The following is a 20,393-nucleotide window of genomic DNA, read 5'->3' on the forward strand; positions in this document are numbered from 1 at the left end:
AATGTGTAAAGGACTTTCAGACACAATGTTCAAGCCATATATACAGGGCTGTAGCACTTCAATGCAAGCACAGCCTAACCAAGAAGATAATTATAACCATTATTAAACTTATTACCTAAAAGTAAAGGTGGTGTATCTATCAATAAAACATAATAGTCCTAAATCTACTCTTTTCCCTTAACTTAAAAAAAAAAATCTGTATATGCTTAAAGATATGCAAAAGTAACTAATTTCAGGAAACAGAATTTTTAATTCTGAGACAACCATCATGGTGTATTTCTATATCCATCTATATATAGCTGTTTTTTTTATAAATGATGATACGGAAGTTCTGTTACAGTAACAGCATGGATTCCTTATTTGTCGGATATGCGCTGCTTATTATTTGATTCTGGCTTGCAGCACTTTATCACCTACAGGAGGAGGCACTGAGCATTTAAATGCCTTAATCATTCATCAAATGTGTTTACAATTCCCCACAAGATAACAAGGGGCCGTGCATTTGCTAACAAAGCTAAAATCGAAAGCACATTCGGTAAAGATCATACCTTTATTGACCAACGTATAATGGATCGCAAGCTTTCAACACTATCAAGGTCTCGTATTATGCCTGAGAAGTAGATAGTCTGGAGAGCTTGTAATCTGTTATACAGCAGTTAGCCAAAAATGTATCATTTTTACCATATTTGCTTTCTCTCTATGGCTAACACAGTACAGCTCTGAAGCCAAAATAGCGAGACAGGCTATTCACAAGACGTGTACCTGTTAAAAGCAATCGGTACTGAGGAATCCTTTGAACAGGCTTCAGTAAATAATGCTTCAGGGCCAAGTTAGCCGAGCGTGGAGTCATCTGGAAGAGAAGAAAGCAGAGTAATGAACAGGTTCCTGTCAGGTTAATGCACTGAAACAATAAAGCAACAGCTAGATTTACTCATCTGAAGAGAAAATATTTACCTTTACTTTTTTACATTATAGAGTTAACATTATAATTTTCAACTTGCTACACAAACTGGATTAAACTTTTGAAACCCCCCTTTCTACTAATAAACTCAGTGGGCCGTGTTAAAAAGTTTTTAAAACACTTTAGTAGTTTAAGCTATCTCAAAGATCTGTGTTATGGGTCACGAGGGGCAATACTGGGCATACAGTTATCCTAAACCATTTTTGCACCGGGGTAAAAACAAAAATTGCACGTGGTTCTGGCCAGTTCTAGTTAGAATGGGAGTTGGATCAGGCAGCCTTGCCGTTCATATTGAACTTGAGCTCTCATAGCTAGGGCCAGGTCTGACCTTATTGCTTCCAGATTCCGCATTAAAACACATTAGTATTTCAAACAAGCAAAATCTCTATTCACTACTTCCCATTAGACTTTGTTGACAGCAAATTCTGCAAGTGAACAATTGGGCCAAAGAGAGCAAGGATGACTAACTATTCTATCATGTAGGTCACATGACCATTACCAAGGGTGCGCTGTTGCGACTGGTACCCTCTAGAGGAACTGTAATCAATCAATGCAAGAAAAAACAGGTCTAGAGAAGCAGATCTTGTTTTTTTCTTGGCAAATGCGCACACCTATCCAGACAACTTTGGCACTGGCTTTCACGTGCACTGAAATAAATATTTGAGACTCATTACCTCAAAATCTCTAACAATCCCGGCAAACACAGGGTTCTTTCTGCACTGCTCATCAAGCAAGGACATGTTCCGATCAAATTCTCGGATGTACGTAGAATACATTTTAAGGTAAGGGCCTTTTTTCACAAAGATGTCAGCAATTTTCTGATGTTCACTCCTAGAAGCAAAGGGAAAACTTCGAGTTTAGGCTTAATTATTATTATGACTTATTGTTTTATTTCGCGCCATCATATTCCATAGCGCTGTACAATGGGTAGACAGGACAAAACAAGCAGTATACTGTGTAGCATAATTTGATTTACAGAAACAAAAGGTGAGAAGGGTCCTGTTCAAACGAGCTAACAATCTAGAGTTTAATGGATGTGTTATGGCATTTAACCCCAACCCAGACCTCTTTAGTATGTTTCTATGGAGAAATAATTTAATTGACAGGAAGTAGCAACATCCTCGAGCTGTTAGCAGCAATACATGCTTTAAATGATCACTTACTAGATCTACATGCCAACAGACATCATGAATTACTGTGTAGTAAGGGAGAAGCAGAGGCATGATATTACTGTGACAAAACGAGTGCCTACAGGATCATAATCCGGAATACTAAGAAGATTTAGATGTGCAACATTTGGGATTTTGAGAAGTCTGCTACTACTAGAACTTGGTTAAAATAGGAAACCGTATGGGGCTGTTTTGGTGAGAGGCACCTTACCACTGAGACATTCTCTCTTCCAGCTCCCGCAGGACATCTCTGTTGAGCTCATAGAGTTGGGGCAGATAATAGAGGATCTGGTTCAGGATCTTCTCCTCAATCACCGACTTCCCAAGATGTCTAGAGGCCTGAGCTACAGCATTGCGGAAATCCTGCATGGATCACAAAATCTCAGATTAATAGCGGTTAAAGGACTTTTGTAACCACAGGATTAATTACAAGCAAACACATATAGCAAACGCATATAAAAGTTACAAATACCAAGAGGATGTATACAAAGTGCAGGGTCGATAGATCACGTTTCCTAAACAAACTCAACCCTGAAATACATTACGAATCTAGGAATTATATAAAGCACATTTTCCCATTAATTTCCATGGTAACTACCATTTAGGTAGTGACCAATATTAACAAAAGATAACTGTTCTCCTGTTAACTGATTACTGCCTTTAAGTAACCATTCCCATCATGTAGCTCTGATTTTAAGAATAAAGTGTGTTGACGGCTGACCAAGCCATTGTAGTTTAAGCTTTGCATCGGTTTGCTGGCTAGGAGTCCATTGCCTTTATTTGCCTTGATATATTTAGGCAAACACCCCCAATTCAACTTTCACCACTTATCTTTACAAGATCATTATGATTTGATTGCATTCTGTTGTACAACACTGCAGGATACGATGGCGCTATATAAAAAAAATATGTTCTGAAGCCTCCTGACTAGGAACGAAAGTTGCACTGTGCTGGACATTGCATATCAAAATCTGAATTCCCACAAAATCTGTGTTATTACCAGCATCTGATTAAAAGTACGCTTTTTATTCTTGCATAATATAATGTTTTCGGGTAGCTGCATATTAGCCATTTCTATTCTAGCTCTGTTATCTTGGCCCTGACTCCAACTCCTTATCATACTGCCTATGGTAAACAATAGAACAGGGGCGTCCAACATGCGGCCCGCGGGCCAAATGCGGCCCGCAAGACCTCGAGGTGCGGCCCGCGTAAGATCGGCAGCCAGGGCAACCGATCTTACACAAGCCGCACCTCAAGCCCTGCTACTTACTTGTGGGAGGGTCTTCTGGACTGCACACAGAGGAAGCGGAGTTCACGTGACATCCTACTTCCTCTGTGCTTTAGCAGAGAAGGCAGAGGGAGGCCGCGCCCCCTGCTGAAGTCTGTAAGCGGCATCGAGGAGCTGGCTTGCAGGTAAGGAGGTGGGGAGGGTGTTTGAATGTGTGTGTGATTGAGGGAATGAATCTGTGAATGAATGATTATATGAATAAATGAGTGTGTGTGTGTGTGTGTGATAGCATGGATGTGTAAGTGCTGGAACCTAGGCATGATGGGACTGTGATTGCTGTTAGCAATCACACACCTATCATGCCAAGTCAGCCAGTACATGCTGAAACCTGGCCAGCTGCCCCCCTTGTGTATTGATGCTGCCAGCAGTATGGGGTCTGCACTTACAGCCACCCTGTACCAGCATGTACTGGCTGACTTGGCATGATAGGAGTGTGATTGCTAACAGCAATCACAGTCCCATAATGCCTAGGTTCCAGTATTTACTGGATGGATGTGTAAGTGCTGGAACCTAGGCATGATGGGACTGTGATTACTGTTAGCAATCACACTCCTATCATGCCAAGTCAGCCAGTACATGCTGAAACCTAGCTAGCTGCCCCCCTTGTGTAGTGATGCTGCCAACAGTATGGGGTCTGCACATCACTTACAGCCACCCTGTACCAGCATGTACTGGCTGACTTGGCATGATAGGAGTGTGATTGCTAACAGCAATCACAGCGAGCACAGTCCCATCATGCCTAGGTACCAGCATTTACTGGTTGCCTGGGTTGCCAGCATTTACTGGTTGCCAAGTCATATTGCTAATTTTGTCCAATTGTGTGTTACCTACTTTTATTAAAAATGTGAGTTTCTATTATTATTTTTAAAGGTGGGGGTCATTTTCGGTTTTGGCTAAGTGAACCCTGAATGTTTTGGTCCAGAATTTTCATTTTAGTTCATCCCTAGAATAAATCTAGGGAATCCTGAATTTGTAGTCGCAAAACTTTCTAGGCCCAGAAATCAGTGAGAGGAAGAGTAAAGGTTTTGTGTTATTTACTTTATTTTAATCTGCATATTTTATTAAAGGCCATATTTTTTGTCACAGTGAAAAATGAGTGTGGCCCACGCACGTATACAATTCTGATGAAGTGGCCCACTGCAGAAAAAACTTGGACACCCCTGCAATAGAACATCTCAGTCTTAATCACCCAGCCTGACACTCTGGCTAATGAAATTCTAAAGAAAGAATGCACTTCGTTAGGCTTTCCTACAAACAATGAGCTTAGTGTGATGGAAAGTTACCCAAAACATCTGACAACGGCACCCTTTCAGGTCTGCAGATAAAGGAAGTTTATTGGAACAAAAAGATAACCTTTTGTCACTGATAACCTACATTACTACATATAGCACTGTATTTTATGATTAAGGAGAAAATATTTTTCCATGGGGACTTTAATAACAACAGTATGCATTCCTCTTCTCTGGGCAGATGATCCATAAACCAACAACACAGCCAAGAAGCTACACAGCCAATGGAACCAAATGCTTATTTTAGAACTAGAACCACACATAAATAATACACACAGAGAAGCAATTTTTCTTTGCATGACACAAAACAATGTTAGAATGTACAACCATTAACCAAATCCACAAAAACATTAACACATGTCAAGAAATACTGGTACAGAAGGAAAGAGAGCCATGCACTCGCAAGCTTGCAGCCTACTAGATCATTAAACAGTCTGAACAAGATCCCCTTTTCTGTAGGGCGCTAACGCTGCTTTACCAACAACCAAAACTTTACTGCACTCAAAAATGTAGTCTGTTTCACAAATAAAAACACATGTAGTGCAAGATGTAGGTGCCATGGCAACCAGACAATTATATATATATAGCCCCCACTATAGAGGATTGCATATTAAAGTACTCTGTGAGCCTATGATGGCTAGAGTGTCCCTTTAAATCTGTTGCCAGTAATCTGTCCCGCTTTGTCTATTCTCCACACACCATGCAATTCACATTCTCTTGTTAAAACTTTTTATTTTTCAGTTGTTGGGGGAGGATCAGATTTTTACCTGATAATTGCGCCTGGAGGAAATTCAGGACAACTATTGATTTGGTAAAAAGAATCCCTAGCCTTTCATCTCCAGAGTGTAATATGTCATTTCCACTTTACAAAGCATTGTCAATTCTGCATTTGATTTTACGGGAGTAATTCTAAAATTAGATTAGAATGGTAATTCTTCATTTCTTTTTTATGCTTCGTTGTGGATGACCTACAATATATGGACAGAGAAGACCAAATATTGCTCTTTCCCCAGTCTTAAAACAGGGTGTTAAAAACTGGTTCCAAATACCACCATGTTTCCTTTACTTTCAATGGTAAAGTTTAGACATAAAAATAGGTTTTGTTCAGCTGATGGCTACATGGAGTGGGAGAAAAAAAATCTTCAGGATTTCCTGAAAAACAGGAAAAGAATGTGGCTAGCCTCTCATTAATACTTGTTTCCTGCAAGAATACGTTTGCTTGTAATCAGCCCGCAATAAAAAAAACTTTCCCAGTAAGCTTGGAAAATAAGAATTTTAACAAAAGTAAGAAATGTGAGGGATGGTAGATAGAAGGGGTTAATATAGTAAAGATATTAAACATTTTCTAGAAATAGTAAACACTGTACTGAATATAAAAGGAGGCAATTCAATTTGCACACTGTACTGAATATAAAATTCTACACCGGTCGAGACGCACAATACACAATAATTTTACAATCACACTGTAAAAATACACAACCCAAAACTATAAAATTTGAGCCGCTATTCACGGCAAATAGAATGTAATGTTGGTATGGTGACTTACATAAGGAGTTATACAAAGTAAACAAATCTTAATTATTGCAAATACCGTATTGGCTCGGATATAGGCCGCACCCTAAAAGTTTGGTGCTTTTTTTAAAGAAAAAGTTTTTTTCTTTAAAAAAGCACCAAAAAAACATGCTGCCACTCTGTCGCCCCCCCCCCCGAGATATGCTGCCACTGTCCTCCCTCCCCGAGATATGCTGCCACTGTCCTCCCTCCCCGAGATATGCTACCACTGTCCTCCCTCCCCGAGATATGCTACCACTGTCCTCCTCTGCCCCCCCCCCGAGATATGCTGCCACTGTCCTCCCCCCCTGAGATATGCTGCCAGTGTCCTCCCTCCCCGAGATATGCTGCCACTGTCCTCCTCTGCCCCCCCCCTGACTTACCGGAGCAGACTCCCGGGTGTCTTGCGTGGCCGGCGGGGGACATCTACGCAATACAACTTCCGGTGCCGGCACCGGAAGTTGTATACGCGTATTGCGTAGTTGTCCCCCGCCGGCCCCGCAAGACACCCGGGAGTCTGCTCCGGTAAGTCCCGGGGGGGGGGGTGGTAAAACGCATCGTGCGGACGATGCGCTTAGACAACCTCCCGTGCCGGCACCCCCTCCCGTGGGAAGTGCTGGCAGGGGAGGCTGTCTGAGCGTATCGGGGAGTAGGATGCAGGTCCCCTGCACCGCTGCGGGGGATCTGTATCCTAACCCCGCTGCCTGCCCGGGCGCTAGACCCCGAATATAGGCCGCACCCCGACTTTAAAGACTTAAAGTGGGGGGAAAAAGTGCGGCCTATATTCGAGCCAATACGGTATGTAATTCTTGCCTTCAAATACTAGTATCTGGAAACACTGCACATTTTGGTAAGATTAATCCTAAATGTGGCTGAAGCACAGGTGTTAATTCGGTACATATAAATAAGTACAATTTATCAGATAGTGATTAAAAATAATTTCCGCCATCCTTCAACGCTAGGTCTGAACCATTTGTGAGAGAGTGACACAGCCTGCTAGTTAAAACGCGTATTTATTTTTTCTTGTTTGCTAAATATATTTAACATGTATTAGAGGATTGCGAAACACTTAATAATAAATGGACATGTATTTGTGGTTTATTTTACAAGCAATTGTAAGCTCACTTGAGCAGCGCCCTCCTTAGCCCTTGATTCGGTAGGTAAAATTGTTATGTTATATACTGCTTTTTATGTCCTGTTTACACATTGTACAGCGCTGTGGAATATGACAGCACCATATAAACACAATAATTCTGTAAAATGAAAGACCATTCCAAGCTAATTTCTCCAGCAGGAAAGGCTAAATTGGCCCTGCATAATGCATAAGTTAAAAGTTTGAGACTTTGATGAAGTTGGCTACGGATTATACAGCACTAACCAAGCTCATCCTGCAGCAGAAGCTCACTGGGGTTCGACCCAAAAATTAAAACAAGTATGCAAGCAATTGCAATCGCAAGCTATCGTGATTAGCAACTGAGCCAGAAGCTCACAAAAATATCATCCACGGGCAGAAAATAGCTGTGTTTTTGTGCAGTGCGGTTCCTAGGCAAGAGGGGTGTGTGGCATTGTAACCGAACAGCTGCTGTACGCAGATTTATGGCTTTCTATAGACTCCAATTATAATTAGAAGCAGTCTGTTTCCCCCAAGGGTCAAGGATTTCCTTGTAATTAAGAGGTAAGTGAGTAAAATACTAATCCCACAACAGGTGCCTCTGCACATAAACACTGCAGTAGAGAAGCCCTCCAACATGGCAACAATAGCTCATGTGCAGAGACAAGGATTAAATAAAGTGGCTCCGGGGTACCACCATCCTCTCATTTTGGAGTTAATGGAAATTGTAGTGTCTTATTACAAAGATAACTATTTAAATCATACTTGAAACATACAGCATGTTAAAATGCGTAAGTTTGTATATTTTTCTTTCATCAAAATCAATATGCAATATAGCAAAAATAAACAATACTTACAACGTGCAACAACTTTAGGACATCAACAAACCTGTGAACAGAAAATATCACAGATAAGTTATTGGTTTGTTGTGTAAAACATTTCTATTAAGATAGTCCTTGACTGAACACTTACACTTTCTCTGAGGTCATGATTTCCTTGGCAATGTGATAAACCTTTGATTTTCGTTTCGTTCGTTTCTTCTTCTGTATGAAAGATTGGACAAGATAAATGTCAGCACAAAATCACCTGCTTAAACTGGCCAATACATATCTGACAATGCTAATAGAACAAGGCGATTACAGTAAATAAAATAATATTCAGCTCATCCTACTGCCCTCCATGGAAGCAATCCACCACTCAAAACCATTAATCTCATTCCAACTTATTTTATAGTGGGATGAATCTACTGATACATATAGAATATATAGCAGCAGATCCTTTAAGTCCTGTAAGTTGTGAGGTGGGGCCTCCATGGATGCATCCAGGTCCCATGTGTTCTCCATGTAAGCGATGCACACGTACCCGGCCATCCACGTGATGTAAAAGAAAACATGATTCATCAGACCAGGCCACATTCTTACATTGGTCTGCGGTCCAGTTCTTATGCTCATGTACCCATTGCAGGCGCTTTCGGCAGTGGACATGGGTCAGCATATGCAACAAACTGCGATGCACTGTGTGCACTGTGGAGGACACTTAAGCACCACTTTTAGTGAACTCCAGTAATGAAACCAGATGGTTGGCCCAAACACCCTGTGGCACTAGATAGACAAAACACATTTCTTATTTCATGCGATCATTCTCCACAAGTAAAGTACACACCGGTTTGTATTCAGGGTGATCAACCTCTCCCTTGCTGGAGTCCGAGCTAAACTCATCTTCCTCTGAGCTGTTACTTATGTCTTCATCGTCAGAGTGAACAATGCCCAGCTCATCTTCGGGGTCCTCTTGGTAAGACTCTCTACAAATACGTGAATTCAGGACATATATTTAGACACATTAAACAGAAATACTGTCATAGGATTACATTTGCTCAAAATCACGAAGTGATTGTCGAGAACTTAAAAAAAAAAAAAGGTATTAAAAAACCACCTGATCTCACACAGAGTTGTCTCAAGGCTTCAAACTAGGTTAAGCATCACTAACACACAACTGATTGTGTGTATGTGTTTTGAATACAAACACAAAGGAACACGGGTATCTGACTTTCATAGAATGAGTCATGAGAAAAACACTTCCTGTGTCTTCCTACAACAAAACCCCAAAGGATAAAGTTACTTGTAAAGGAAATGGTAAAATCAAGTCCCTGCTTAATTTAGACCGGTTCTTGATTCTACGCAATGAACCAGGTATATTAACTGAAACAGGAACAAGCGTCAAGCTCCATTCCTTGAGGTTTATATATTCTATGGTGGCACTTGGTGTACTGCTAAGTGACATACAATGTTAATTGCTCGATGGCACGTTAATCTCAGCAATACTAAAATGCTAGTATGATTTTGGCCCTCAAAGCCAAAACCTGGATAAAAATGTTGTATTAAAAAGGCCCTCACACGGCTTTTGATTGTTATTATTTATTGTGCCCAAACTAGGTGATGTCTGATTAAAATAAGAAAGGAAGGAGGGGAGTGGGTGGACAGGATTAAGAAACTGATTGTTATGAGCAATACATGGATGATGATATGTTAAGTTGTAATGTAATGTTTTGTGTGTTACGGTATACATACAGATACATAAACTCTTAAATGGTAATGACAAATAAAAACATCCTGTCCAAAATATTGATAGAAGGGTTACCCCTTATGAAGGCTACGATCTGGGAAATAAAGAACATAATGGGATTACTTGCTCTGGTGGTCCTCAACAAACCTTGGGTGCCAGGTCACCATGGCGACTGGAAACTACTTCCTGCTTAAAGGTTTTGAATGGATGCCATCATGAATCCCGCACCGCATGCTTTCCTGTGGCGGCTTGGTGTAGCAGGTGCCATGAGGCCGGGTGCATTACGTGACCCCACTGAGTGCCTCACGGCACTCGCCTCAACATTCCCCCGCAGGAAAGCAAGGGGTGCCGGATTCACAATGGCAGAAGATTGGCAGCGGCGTGGCTGGTCTCCACAAGGTGAGAGGGGGGAGGAGAGAGGGAAGTAGTGTATGTGAGGGTGTGTAAATGTACAGTGCTGGAATCAGTGTGTGCATGTGTATATGTACAGTGCTGGAGCATGCGTGTGTGTTTGTATAGTGTTGGAGTGTACGTATGTGCATGTGTATCTGTATAGTGCTGGAGTGCGTGTTGAACATCTTATTTAAAAACATTCAGAATCACAACATTTACCCATTTGCAATGTTATTCTCAAAGCCGGTGCAGAAACGGAGCGATACTCTGTGCCCTACATAAAACACCCCTTTTTTTCCCTCAGAGTAAAAATAAAACAAGAAAAAATAAATAAAAAGGGGGTGAACATTCCATTGATTTGACCATACTCTGCATCATTGTGTGACAGGCAGGGCCAGACTGAGGATAATGAGGTAGCCCTGGCACTTTAAGACAAGCGGCACCTAATGATGCAAGTGCAGGCCGCACATTACGTTTTTATGCTCACGTAGTGTGCGGCCAGGCATTTCCAGCCAGATCAGGTGAGCATGGGGTGCTGTTGGCTAGCGACCCATCAGACATTTGTCCAGTGTGCCAGATGGCAAAGTACAATATAGGAGTTTGCTCAGCAAAAACTTAAGGTACCCAACCCATTCTTCTGCCATACCTGGGAACTCTTCGGGTTTTACCTAGAATTTCTGGGTGAAGCACTGCTTGCCCAGGTCACTCTTCTCTTTCTTTGGGGAATGGCAGCAGCGTTTAGCCATGCCTACTCCTGCCAAATGATAATCCCACTTCCAACCCTTTTAATGCTACCTTGGGCTAGTCCCAACTCTCTCATGGATAACCATGCCAGCCCAACCCCACTAAAGACAGTCCCTCGGAAGAGGAAGGGCTGCGGGTAGCCTATACTCTGAAGTTCCCAGGTATGAAAAACCCAATAGAGATAGTTCAGTTGTTACTGTCAATGTATTGGTTGAGTCAGGTGGACAGCCAATCAATACTTGAAACAATGTCCTTGTGGCACTCGGCTTCAGATCATCATAATGTTGCCATGTGGGAGCGCCAGTGGAAGTCCTCCCTAGATTTAACAGCTCCCTAGGCAGGACATTTGAGAGGCATGTCAAATGGCAGTCCTGCAGTATTATTTATATCTATTAAACTATTGGTCCTGTAAGAACTTAGCGACCATCGATTCTTCAAATCTAAAGAAATATCACTGAATATTGAATGTGCTTTCAAAAATATCTTTTCTTGAAACAGTTCTCCAGAAAATTCTCATGCTAACACCTGCTGTAGTATGCTCTATAGTGTGCTTAGAATAATGAAGCCTCAATCTACGCAACACCCAATGGAAACCTGCCCTACTTTTCCCTTGTACATTACATCAATATAACAATGACCTCTTATATTAGATCATAATTCCTGACATTTCTCCCTATGAGAAACATCCGCCAAAAATGTTTGTACTAGCATCAGATTAAAATATTTTCAAAACTATTGTGCGGTTTTCTTTTTTTAAAATGAGTTCTAGTTTTTGTATTGTATCTTTTTTTGCTAGCAATAGATCACGAAGCCTAAAGCAGTTGATTACCTTCAAGAAACAGCATAGTATGTACAAGCAAGTGAGGTTTGACGGCTACTATTCTTTAAATAAAATGTAACCGATTGCATATAGTACAATATGGGAAAGTGAGCCAGAACCCAGAGGCACTGAACACTCCAGACCCCAAGGCAGCTGCATGTGAGTCACTGCTGTATTTGGGTAATTAGGTTTACTCCTTTTAACGGTATTAAAATACGGAAGCACACTATTTGCGTATCTAATCAAAAGCAATTAGAAGTCCCAAAAATCATTATTTGTACCATGAGTGAAACACAGTTATTGGTAAAACATACAGCAGAATTCCAAAATCAGCAGATGCTTCCTTTCACCAGTCTTGGTAACGCAATCTGCATTTGAGCTTGATGAATGGTCACAGAAATTATGATGCGGCACTCATGGGACTACAGCGTGCGTGCGCGTGTGTGTGCGTACGCACTAGAGGAGCATGATCAAACATTCCCAAAGAGGCTCTGGGTTTTAGATATAGACACAAAACTGTCCAGGGAAGCTGCAGCAACTTTAGTTTTTGACAGCATGGAACTATTGTGTCTAATTTTAACATTAATTTTCAAGGAACATTGCATGGAAAGCACCGTTTCATGCATGTCACATTTTAGCAGTTAAATTAACTAGGCCATGTTTGGGCAAGATGCACACCCTCTAGCAGAGGAATTCTTTTAATCCTCATCAAGGTAGTTCAACTGCAGTTAAGTGGCACACGTCAGTCGATAATATTTAGAGTAGACAGCTCAGGAGCAGCTCCCTCTAAATCTACCCCTCTGTCCACAACCTTAAAAGCTTTCTGTGGCAATGCATGAATTATCAGGGTGACTAAAAAAAGCTTGTTTCACGTATGTGCTAGTTAGAGGTTAAATACAGCGGTAATTTGGCCTTATACTGAGAAGGGGGGGGCAACACATTTTCACTGCAAATATTTAATTAGTGCTTCATTGCTGGAAAGAAGTAAATAGGTGAAATATTCCTAAACCTCAATCAATGTTCTGCTGAATAGAAGAACTGTAGTATCATTGATGTAATATATCTCCTTTGGGCCAAACGAAGCAGGTCAGGGACAGCTCCATCTCCAGAAAATACATAGGTCTCAGTCTCCAGTTTCTGATGTGTTCTGGACTTGGATATAATACAGGGGCTCATCATGCGCCTGATGCTGCCATTTGTCAAAGACTGAGATACTTTTCGCCTCTTGTATGCATACTGTTTTTCCCCCTAAAGCATGGATATCGCCAGACTATATGTTCATATAATAGATCTCATCTATTTTATGGGATTTTGACAAATATCTTGTGCAAACGTAGTGCTAGTTTTCACTTGGGAGTGCGAACACGGGAGAAATACCCTTAGTCACTGTGTGCCAATAAGTGGAATATATGTTTTGGTGTTGTTGACTAGCTGCTACAGGTTTCTTTTATCTATTAGCAGTAAGATAATACTTGCTCATAGTATTTTTACCCAGTTATTTAATGCCATAATTCATCCTCTCTTCCTAGTCAAACCTGAATTTGAAAAAAAAAGTCAAAATATGCAAATGTAGTGGCCAATCTAGAGAAAACCATAGTTTGACTTGGAAAACTGTCAGCTGACAGAGCTTCCTGAACAACAGCGCCAAGCACAACTGCGGCCGCAGGACATCGTCTGCAGTCACACAGGAAAGAGGAGCAGGCGAGAGGGCCAGATAAGGGAGCTGGGAGCTAAATCCTCCATCCTGCGATCCAAGGATTCATAGTTACAAAGTGGTTTGTTATCTTTGATTCAGGTCTTCCACACAAGAATTCTGCTGATCTAAATTAGCTTAAACCCTACATTTTATTACACCAGCACATGCCAGTGGAGACTGAGCACTAACATGAGCCCATCATTAAAGATTTTCTTCCTAGGAAATGTTAAATTTTATTTATTTATTTCTGAAAGCCTGATTATTACATTAAAATTTTCCAACTCATGATCACTAAATTAAGTTCCCAAAGTGGACAGGGTTGAGCGACCAGGTCTCTAAACCTTGCGTATACTTATATTGCCCCTTAATTATTAAGTTCAATTTCATTCGACAGTATTTAGCAGCAGACAAAAAAAGTAAAAACATACTTCTAGTGTGCCCTTGCCAATGGAAAGTATCGTGCGTATATCTAGAGACCAGTTGATAGACTTTCATAGCAACGCTCACACTAAGTCTTTGTTCAGTTACGTGAGGTCTTAACAGTTTCCACGGTTACAGCTGAGATTTGACCAATACATTTACCCATACAGTATCTGTATATTAGTCTCATAATGATGTATTTAAATGGAATTAATAGTCTTCAGGCATATTTCTCTTGTGGGTGAAATACCACCCTTTCCAATGTAGCAGTTATAGTCATACTTGTTTGGATGTAAAAAACAGAAACATTTATAGACAAGATGCATCAGTTTTGTAACAATATCCTTTATACATTAATAAGAGTTTTGTTACTTTTCACACCTGTGTCCAGGTTGGTGGTAAAAAAAAATGTATAAATAACGGTTGGTCTTACCTGTGGTATATATGTGAATGCAATGCAATAGTAGCTTCAGCCGGATCCTCTACCTCATAGATTGTTGCATCACTTTCATCCAAAACCAAAGTGTGGGGTAAATTTTCATATTCAGGGATTTCTTCGTAGTGACAAATGTTTTCATACGCTGGGAGATCATGGTATGACAGATCTATTGTGGGTGTCTGTACAGGTTTATTCCTGTTAAGAAGTTCCTGATCTTCAGACTGTGCCACATGATTATTCAGTACATTGCTATCATTCCTATGTATCTGCCATTTCTTTGCTGAAGAAGGACTGTAACAATCAGCGGAATGTGCCTTTGCCTTCCTATCCAATGCAGGCGATGCTGGGGTTTCCTTATAAGAAAGGACATCACACCTAGTGCTGTCCGAGGAGTGACAGCCACGAGACAAAAATTTCTGAAAGTCACTTTTTATTATACACACGGACAACTTCATGTTGAGAAGCTTCCTCAGTGGGCTTTTTTTAGTACTATCCTTTGCAGGTTTGTCTATTCTCTCCATATCCACAGAAGATAATGACTTAGCCCTAGGTTTGGTGATTGCATTTAGATTCTCATTGCTTGAGGACACTTTTAATGACTCTGGTCTCCCTGAAAGAGGTAGAATAGGATGGGGCAACTTCCATGCTGCTTTTTCCAGAGATGACTTTGGAATATTTAGTGAAGAAGATAAACATTGTCCGATTGCTGATAAATGTCTATGATATGTGCTTTCAGAACTGCCTTGTGGAGACTCGTTCTCACTACAGTCATGAAGGTTCTCCTCTGATGCAGCTTTTTTAAGCAAGGTGGCCGCAATTAAGCTGTGTCTTTGTGGCTTCTTTGGAGCAACCTTGGGAGAATTTTCAGCTACAGCATTTATTTTGTCCGCAGTAACGTCACAACTTTTCTTTATAGGCAACGACTGCTCATACATCAATTTCAGTTGCTTGGGTAAGCTCATTGACAACGAGCTATATCTTTTGAAGCTATTCGTTTCCTCCATGAGAGATTCACTGGGATTTTCACTAAACGTGTCATGTATTACTGATTCCGTATAAACATCTCCATTTTCATTTGTATGACTTATAGTGGAAATTTCTTTTGAATCTGAGATATTGCTATTGCACTTCTCAAATTCCCTGTGCGTCTTGGAGCTATGAATGCCATTTATTCCATGTTTACTAGGGCTTTGTGAACCAACATCTAATGTAACAGGATCATCGGTACCTTCGGTTGAGCGCTCTATACAATCTTGCCGCACCAAGCACTGCGTTCGTGATCTTCTTGGTTTTGGCACTGGAAGAACTTTTTGTGGCGGAGGAGCTCGTTGTGGTGGACCTAATGCTTCATTATCATTTGTATCCGAAAGTTTGCCATTTCGTTGTTTGTCACTGTCCATTTTTTCCGAGTCTGAATGATACACATAACCTCCATAAGCAAGAGGAGGGGGAGACACGTCAATGTCTAATTTGCGGTCTTTGTTAAGATTACATGCAAACCCATCAGTAGTGGAAAAATATCCTTCAGAACATTTGGAATCTATTTTACCTTTACCATTTCCATATGGCTTAATGTCCTTATTAGTGCTTTTGTGTTTGTAAATACCGCCATTAGATAAAACACTGGGTGTTAAAAGATTACTAACCTTGTCTTCTAGAATGCTGGCTTTCAACAGTACTTGGTTTCCTTTCGGTAGCTTTACCAGTTGGCTGCCCTGTTTCCGCCTTGTTCTTACACATGGAGGTGGCTGCCCACACATTTTTTTGTTTTCTAAATTTTCTTGCCTTTCTAAAACTTTTTGTGTTCTATGTAAGTGCTCCTCATTCCCAAGCTTGTGATGGCAATCAAAGGTGCATGTACAAGGTGAAATGATGTAAGCAGAACTTACAGTATCGTTTGGCGTTTCTTTTGTGCACGGTACATTTCCAAAACCGTTTCCTTTATGTTCCTCAAAGTTATTAATGCTGGGTTTCACTAAACTCTGTGGTTTCTCTTCTAGACTAGAGCCTTGAACGACCTTTGGCTTTGGAGCAATTGCTGGTTTTGACTTCTTGCATGCTTGGACCATATTCAATAAGACTAAATCTGGTTTGGGTGCAAGTGGTGGTGGGCTAGGTTTCTGACCCAAAACAAGCTTCGGTTTGGGGGCTACAGGAGGCTTTTTCATATCTACAATAAAAGAAAAAAAATGAATTAGGATATATCCATCTGAATATTAATCTACATTTTCTTTTCTTAAATTAAGATGACACATAAAGGTAGCTTCTAAACACTTGAAACATAATGTATACACCGAAAATATGTAAATATTTTTATAAATAAGAAAAATATAAATTATTACAATGATACAAATATAATCGCAAATATCAATCCAGTATAGATATAATTTTGGATTGGAGCCCTCACCTCAATTCTCCTTCAACCTCGTAATAAATTGTAAGCTTCCAAGAGCAGGGCCCTCTTCACCTACTGTATCATTCTATCTTAAGGAGTAATAATGTTATGGTCACTTTTTAATGGTATTATTAATTTCCTCCTTTTGCTATGGAATCTGCTGGCAAGAGAGCGTTCGAGAATACATTCCTACAAATTAGATCATCAGATACAGTACACATCATAAAGCCAAAAGTTACCAGCCGTTTTATTTTAAATATGTTTTGCCTCTGCGTGTATTAAACTTGTAAATAACGATGGCAATGTAAAATATAGGAATTTAGTAATTTGCCTGTAACAGAAAAAAGGGAATCACAGCTTTATAAATCCCTGTAAACAAAAACAGTTTGCTTTACAGATGTTCAAACAGTAAAAGCGGATATGTACAAAAAGGATGTGAGTCAAATATCCTAGAAGGGGTTGCAGTAAAAATAGCACTTGTATGATCGAGCGATTAACCCTCTACATACAGACGGCAGGAGAATCCGGTCACCTGGTTTTATGATCTGGGACACATTAGCTCTGTTCTCAATCCTGATTTACCAGGTAGCAGCAATAACATGAAATGTAACTATATTAAACAAATAGCAAGTTACCAGTATGTGACAGCTCCATCTTTTCCCCCAGGTTATGTCCGGGACCTGCCCGGTTGGTCAGCCCGCTCCCGCCTGCTCTACTTCGACCTTTGTTCTGGCTCTGTTCCTGTTTGTGTTGATTGTACCCGTCCCTATGTTTTACCTTCGCAGTCAAAGCAGGGTTACGGGTTCCTCATTGGACTCCCTTTCCTCCCTCCGTGGCGTCTCACGGGGACCAAGCCGCAAATCCATAGAACTGTGTAGCGGCTAGGAACTGCTGCGATGCCCGCTGAACTTTGGAACTGAGACGCTACGGACATCCGTTGCCCTACACCGTCGCTCTTTTGGGGTTATGCTGTACTCGTGGTGACTCACAGCTGAGGGTGGTTATTGAGAGGAAGCTCACGACCCATTCTTCGAACCAGGGTTTACCCAGCTGCAGCTTTGGAACTCTGGCCCGGCTACTTTACGGACCTGATGACAGATCAAGTTGCTTTTTGGAACATACCATCCTTGGACCCCGGGCTCTCGATGGAAGCCCCAGGATTGCCACCGTTCCCTCGGAAACACCCCGAAATAGTGACTCTTTACCAGGTGGGCATGACTGGCTATAGAACTGCCTGGTAGTTCATGGGATTATACTTCTTAATGAACACATTAATCTGCTACACAGGACAGCACAGAAGGGAGCACTTTTTATATGGAAAGAAAAGTGTAATAAAGCATAAATAACAGAAACTGAGCACTTAGACACAAATTAAGGAATGCAATACAAGTGAAATAAATGTTTGTGATCTAACCTGTGATCGTACCAGGGTCTGTTTATCTACATCTGTATGATTTCTTGAATGTCTTCCCACTGATTTGATTATTCATAATGCAAGGTCATCTTGCAAAAGTTTTTATGTGTTGCTACAGTCAAAATGTAAAGCTGATGATTTGTACTGAAACCAACATTTAGTGAATAAGCCTCTAACCCCTGGTTTACTGCAGGTTTGCTGTCTAATATTGTGCTGCTTCCTGGATTCAAATCCTTATGTTGTTAAGAAATAGGTAGTTTTCCATTACAAGGTGTAAACTGGCATGTTATTGCAGCTGCAGGTATAGAGCATGACTAACAAGCTACTCCATTGCTCAAACAAGTAATGAGCAAAATTGCTTAAAGCAGGATTGTGCTAACACACTCACAACAAAGCCTGTCTGTGCAGAATGGCAAACAAGCACTTAAACACAGGAAATCACTCTGCGTTTAACAAAAGAGTCACATCTATGTGCTTTCCCCATACACTACAGGACACAACATGAAAAGCCAGGGGCTTTTTACTATTTTTACAGTTCCGCAATACTCTGTGGCCACTAGCATCAGCCTGTACTAGAATATTAATAATGTTTCTACCCCAAACTACACTCATGTAGAGGAGTCTTCATTCATGTATAACCTAAAAATGATAAAAGGTCCCAGCAGCAACCACACTAGGATTCAGTACACCATGACATATGGTGGCATTGCTTACTATCTCCTTCCAAAGCTACACCTACAAACAGCATGGTAAGTAGTATTCAGAGTGATATATAAAAGTATTCAATATTCAGGGCAATAATCGTCCTACATTTACCATTTAATTTCCATAATGTGACTGAGTTACTTAAAACAAAACAAAGAAAAGTAAAAGTATCAACTAGTGCCACAATTTTAGGCAACTGGGCAAACACAAACATGATACTATTAAATAGGTGGATTAGGAGGCCAAAATGTTTGATATATAACGGGACAGATGGGATGCACGTGATAGCACTTTAAAGCCGAAGGCCTTTCCAGTGGAGTAGAAACACAGTACCAACGCAGTGATGTTAACCCTTTATTTTCAGGCAGCATAACCCACCACACAGAACTCTAAGGCTCATTGAGTGCTTCTTTACAACTTCTCCTGTAACAAAATGGCCAATAAGAACTAATCTCAAAAAGCTATTTAAGAGGAAAATAGTGTTGTTTTGCTGATTTTCTTAATATGTTTGTATGCAAGGTGTTCCAGAATGGAAGTTTTGTTTGGCCCTCTGGCTCTCCGTAAATTCTTCATCAAGCAATCCATGCACATGAATTCTCAACCTTTTTATCAGTTGCGCTCTGCTAAAAATTCCATCTGCCAGTGGATCCCTGGGTGAGCTGCTATTAATAGAAATTTAGGAAGTAATTGATTAAATTTGTCAGAAGACAGCCTGACCCCAGTTTTCCTAAAGCTTCTAAAGGCTCCCAACACGGGCACAATGGAGGCCTTTCTCAAAGCAAAGACAATAGATTCAAAGGCTGCTTTTCATTCCAGGGTATAAGCGTTTCCCCCTAGGTCACCGGGTGAATAAGTACCCAAAATGTGATTCGTGAAGAATGTCTGCTCACCCGATAACATGCTACAAAGGGCAACATGAAAGTCTTAGTACAGAATATACATCCTATTTATGTAGTATGACACCAGGAAGAATTTGAAACGAGTATTCAAGCTAAATTCTTCAAGGAAGTCAATGATAATAGTGAAAACACAAGCAAATAGTTACCAGCTTAATCTTAATGCCCTATGGTCTATGTGAAATGATTGTCTTATGCTTATATATTGAATAGTTTCTGTCCGTTACCATGGTGTCACCACTGGCACATCAGACCTATGGCCTTATAAAACTGGAGTCTTTGTTTAAAAATGGAGCCATATCGCTAAAAATGACCATATAACCTACTCATCTGTAAAGTGCTTTTACAGATGGAATGCTATAAATGTTTATTTTAAGGAAAGTCAACTAGAAGCTTTGCCACATATGAATAGCTCAGACCGAGTAGATGTGAACGGCCATGTCTCTGTCCTGACTAGGAGAAAGACCTTGGCCGCACTATTTTTCACCGATATAGCGTTTTAAGGGAAAGGCAATGAGAAGCAATACTATATTATGTTCC

The 20,393-nt window shown here is 40.7% G+C and overlaps 1 protein-coding gene across 1 annotated transcript in view; it reads right to left on the reverse strand.

The window, feature by feature from the left end:
* Positions 1–20,393, reverse strand: part of FGD6 (FYVE, RhoGEF and PH domain containing 6) — a 42,370-nt gene that overhangs the window by 14,458 nt on the left and 7,519 nt on the right. Inside the window, exons 2-8 of the mRNA XM_053463627.1 lie at positions 14,438–16,613; positions 9,032–9,170; positions 8,342–8,412; positions 8,227–8,257; positions 2,342–2,493; positions 1,636–1,792; positions 763–850 (exon numbers count right to left, since the gene is read on the reverse strand). Of these exons, the coding sequence (XP_053319602.1) occupies positions 763–850; positions 1,636–1,792; positions 2,342–2,493; positions 8,227–8,257; positions 8,342–8,412; positions 9,032–9,170; positions 14,438–16,613 (2,814 nt within the window). The remainder of the gene's footprint in view (positions 1–762; positions 851–1,635; positions 1,793–2,341; positions 2,494–8,226; positions 8,258–8,341; positions 8,413–9,031; positions 9,171–14,437; positions 16,614–20,393) is intronic.

Source organism: Spea bombifrons, chromosome 4 (genome assembly GCF_027358695.1).
Source record: "Spea bombifrons isolate aSpeBom1 chromosome 4, aSpeBom1.2.pri, whole genome shotgun sequence".
In the NCBI taxonomy this organism is placed as follows: domain Eukaryota; kingdom Metazoa; phylum Chordata; class Amphibia; order Anura; family Pelobatidae; genus Spea; species Spea bombifrons.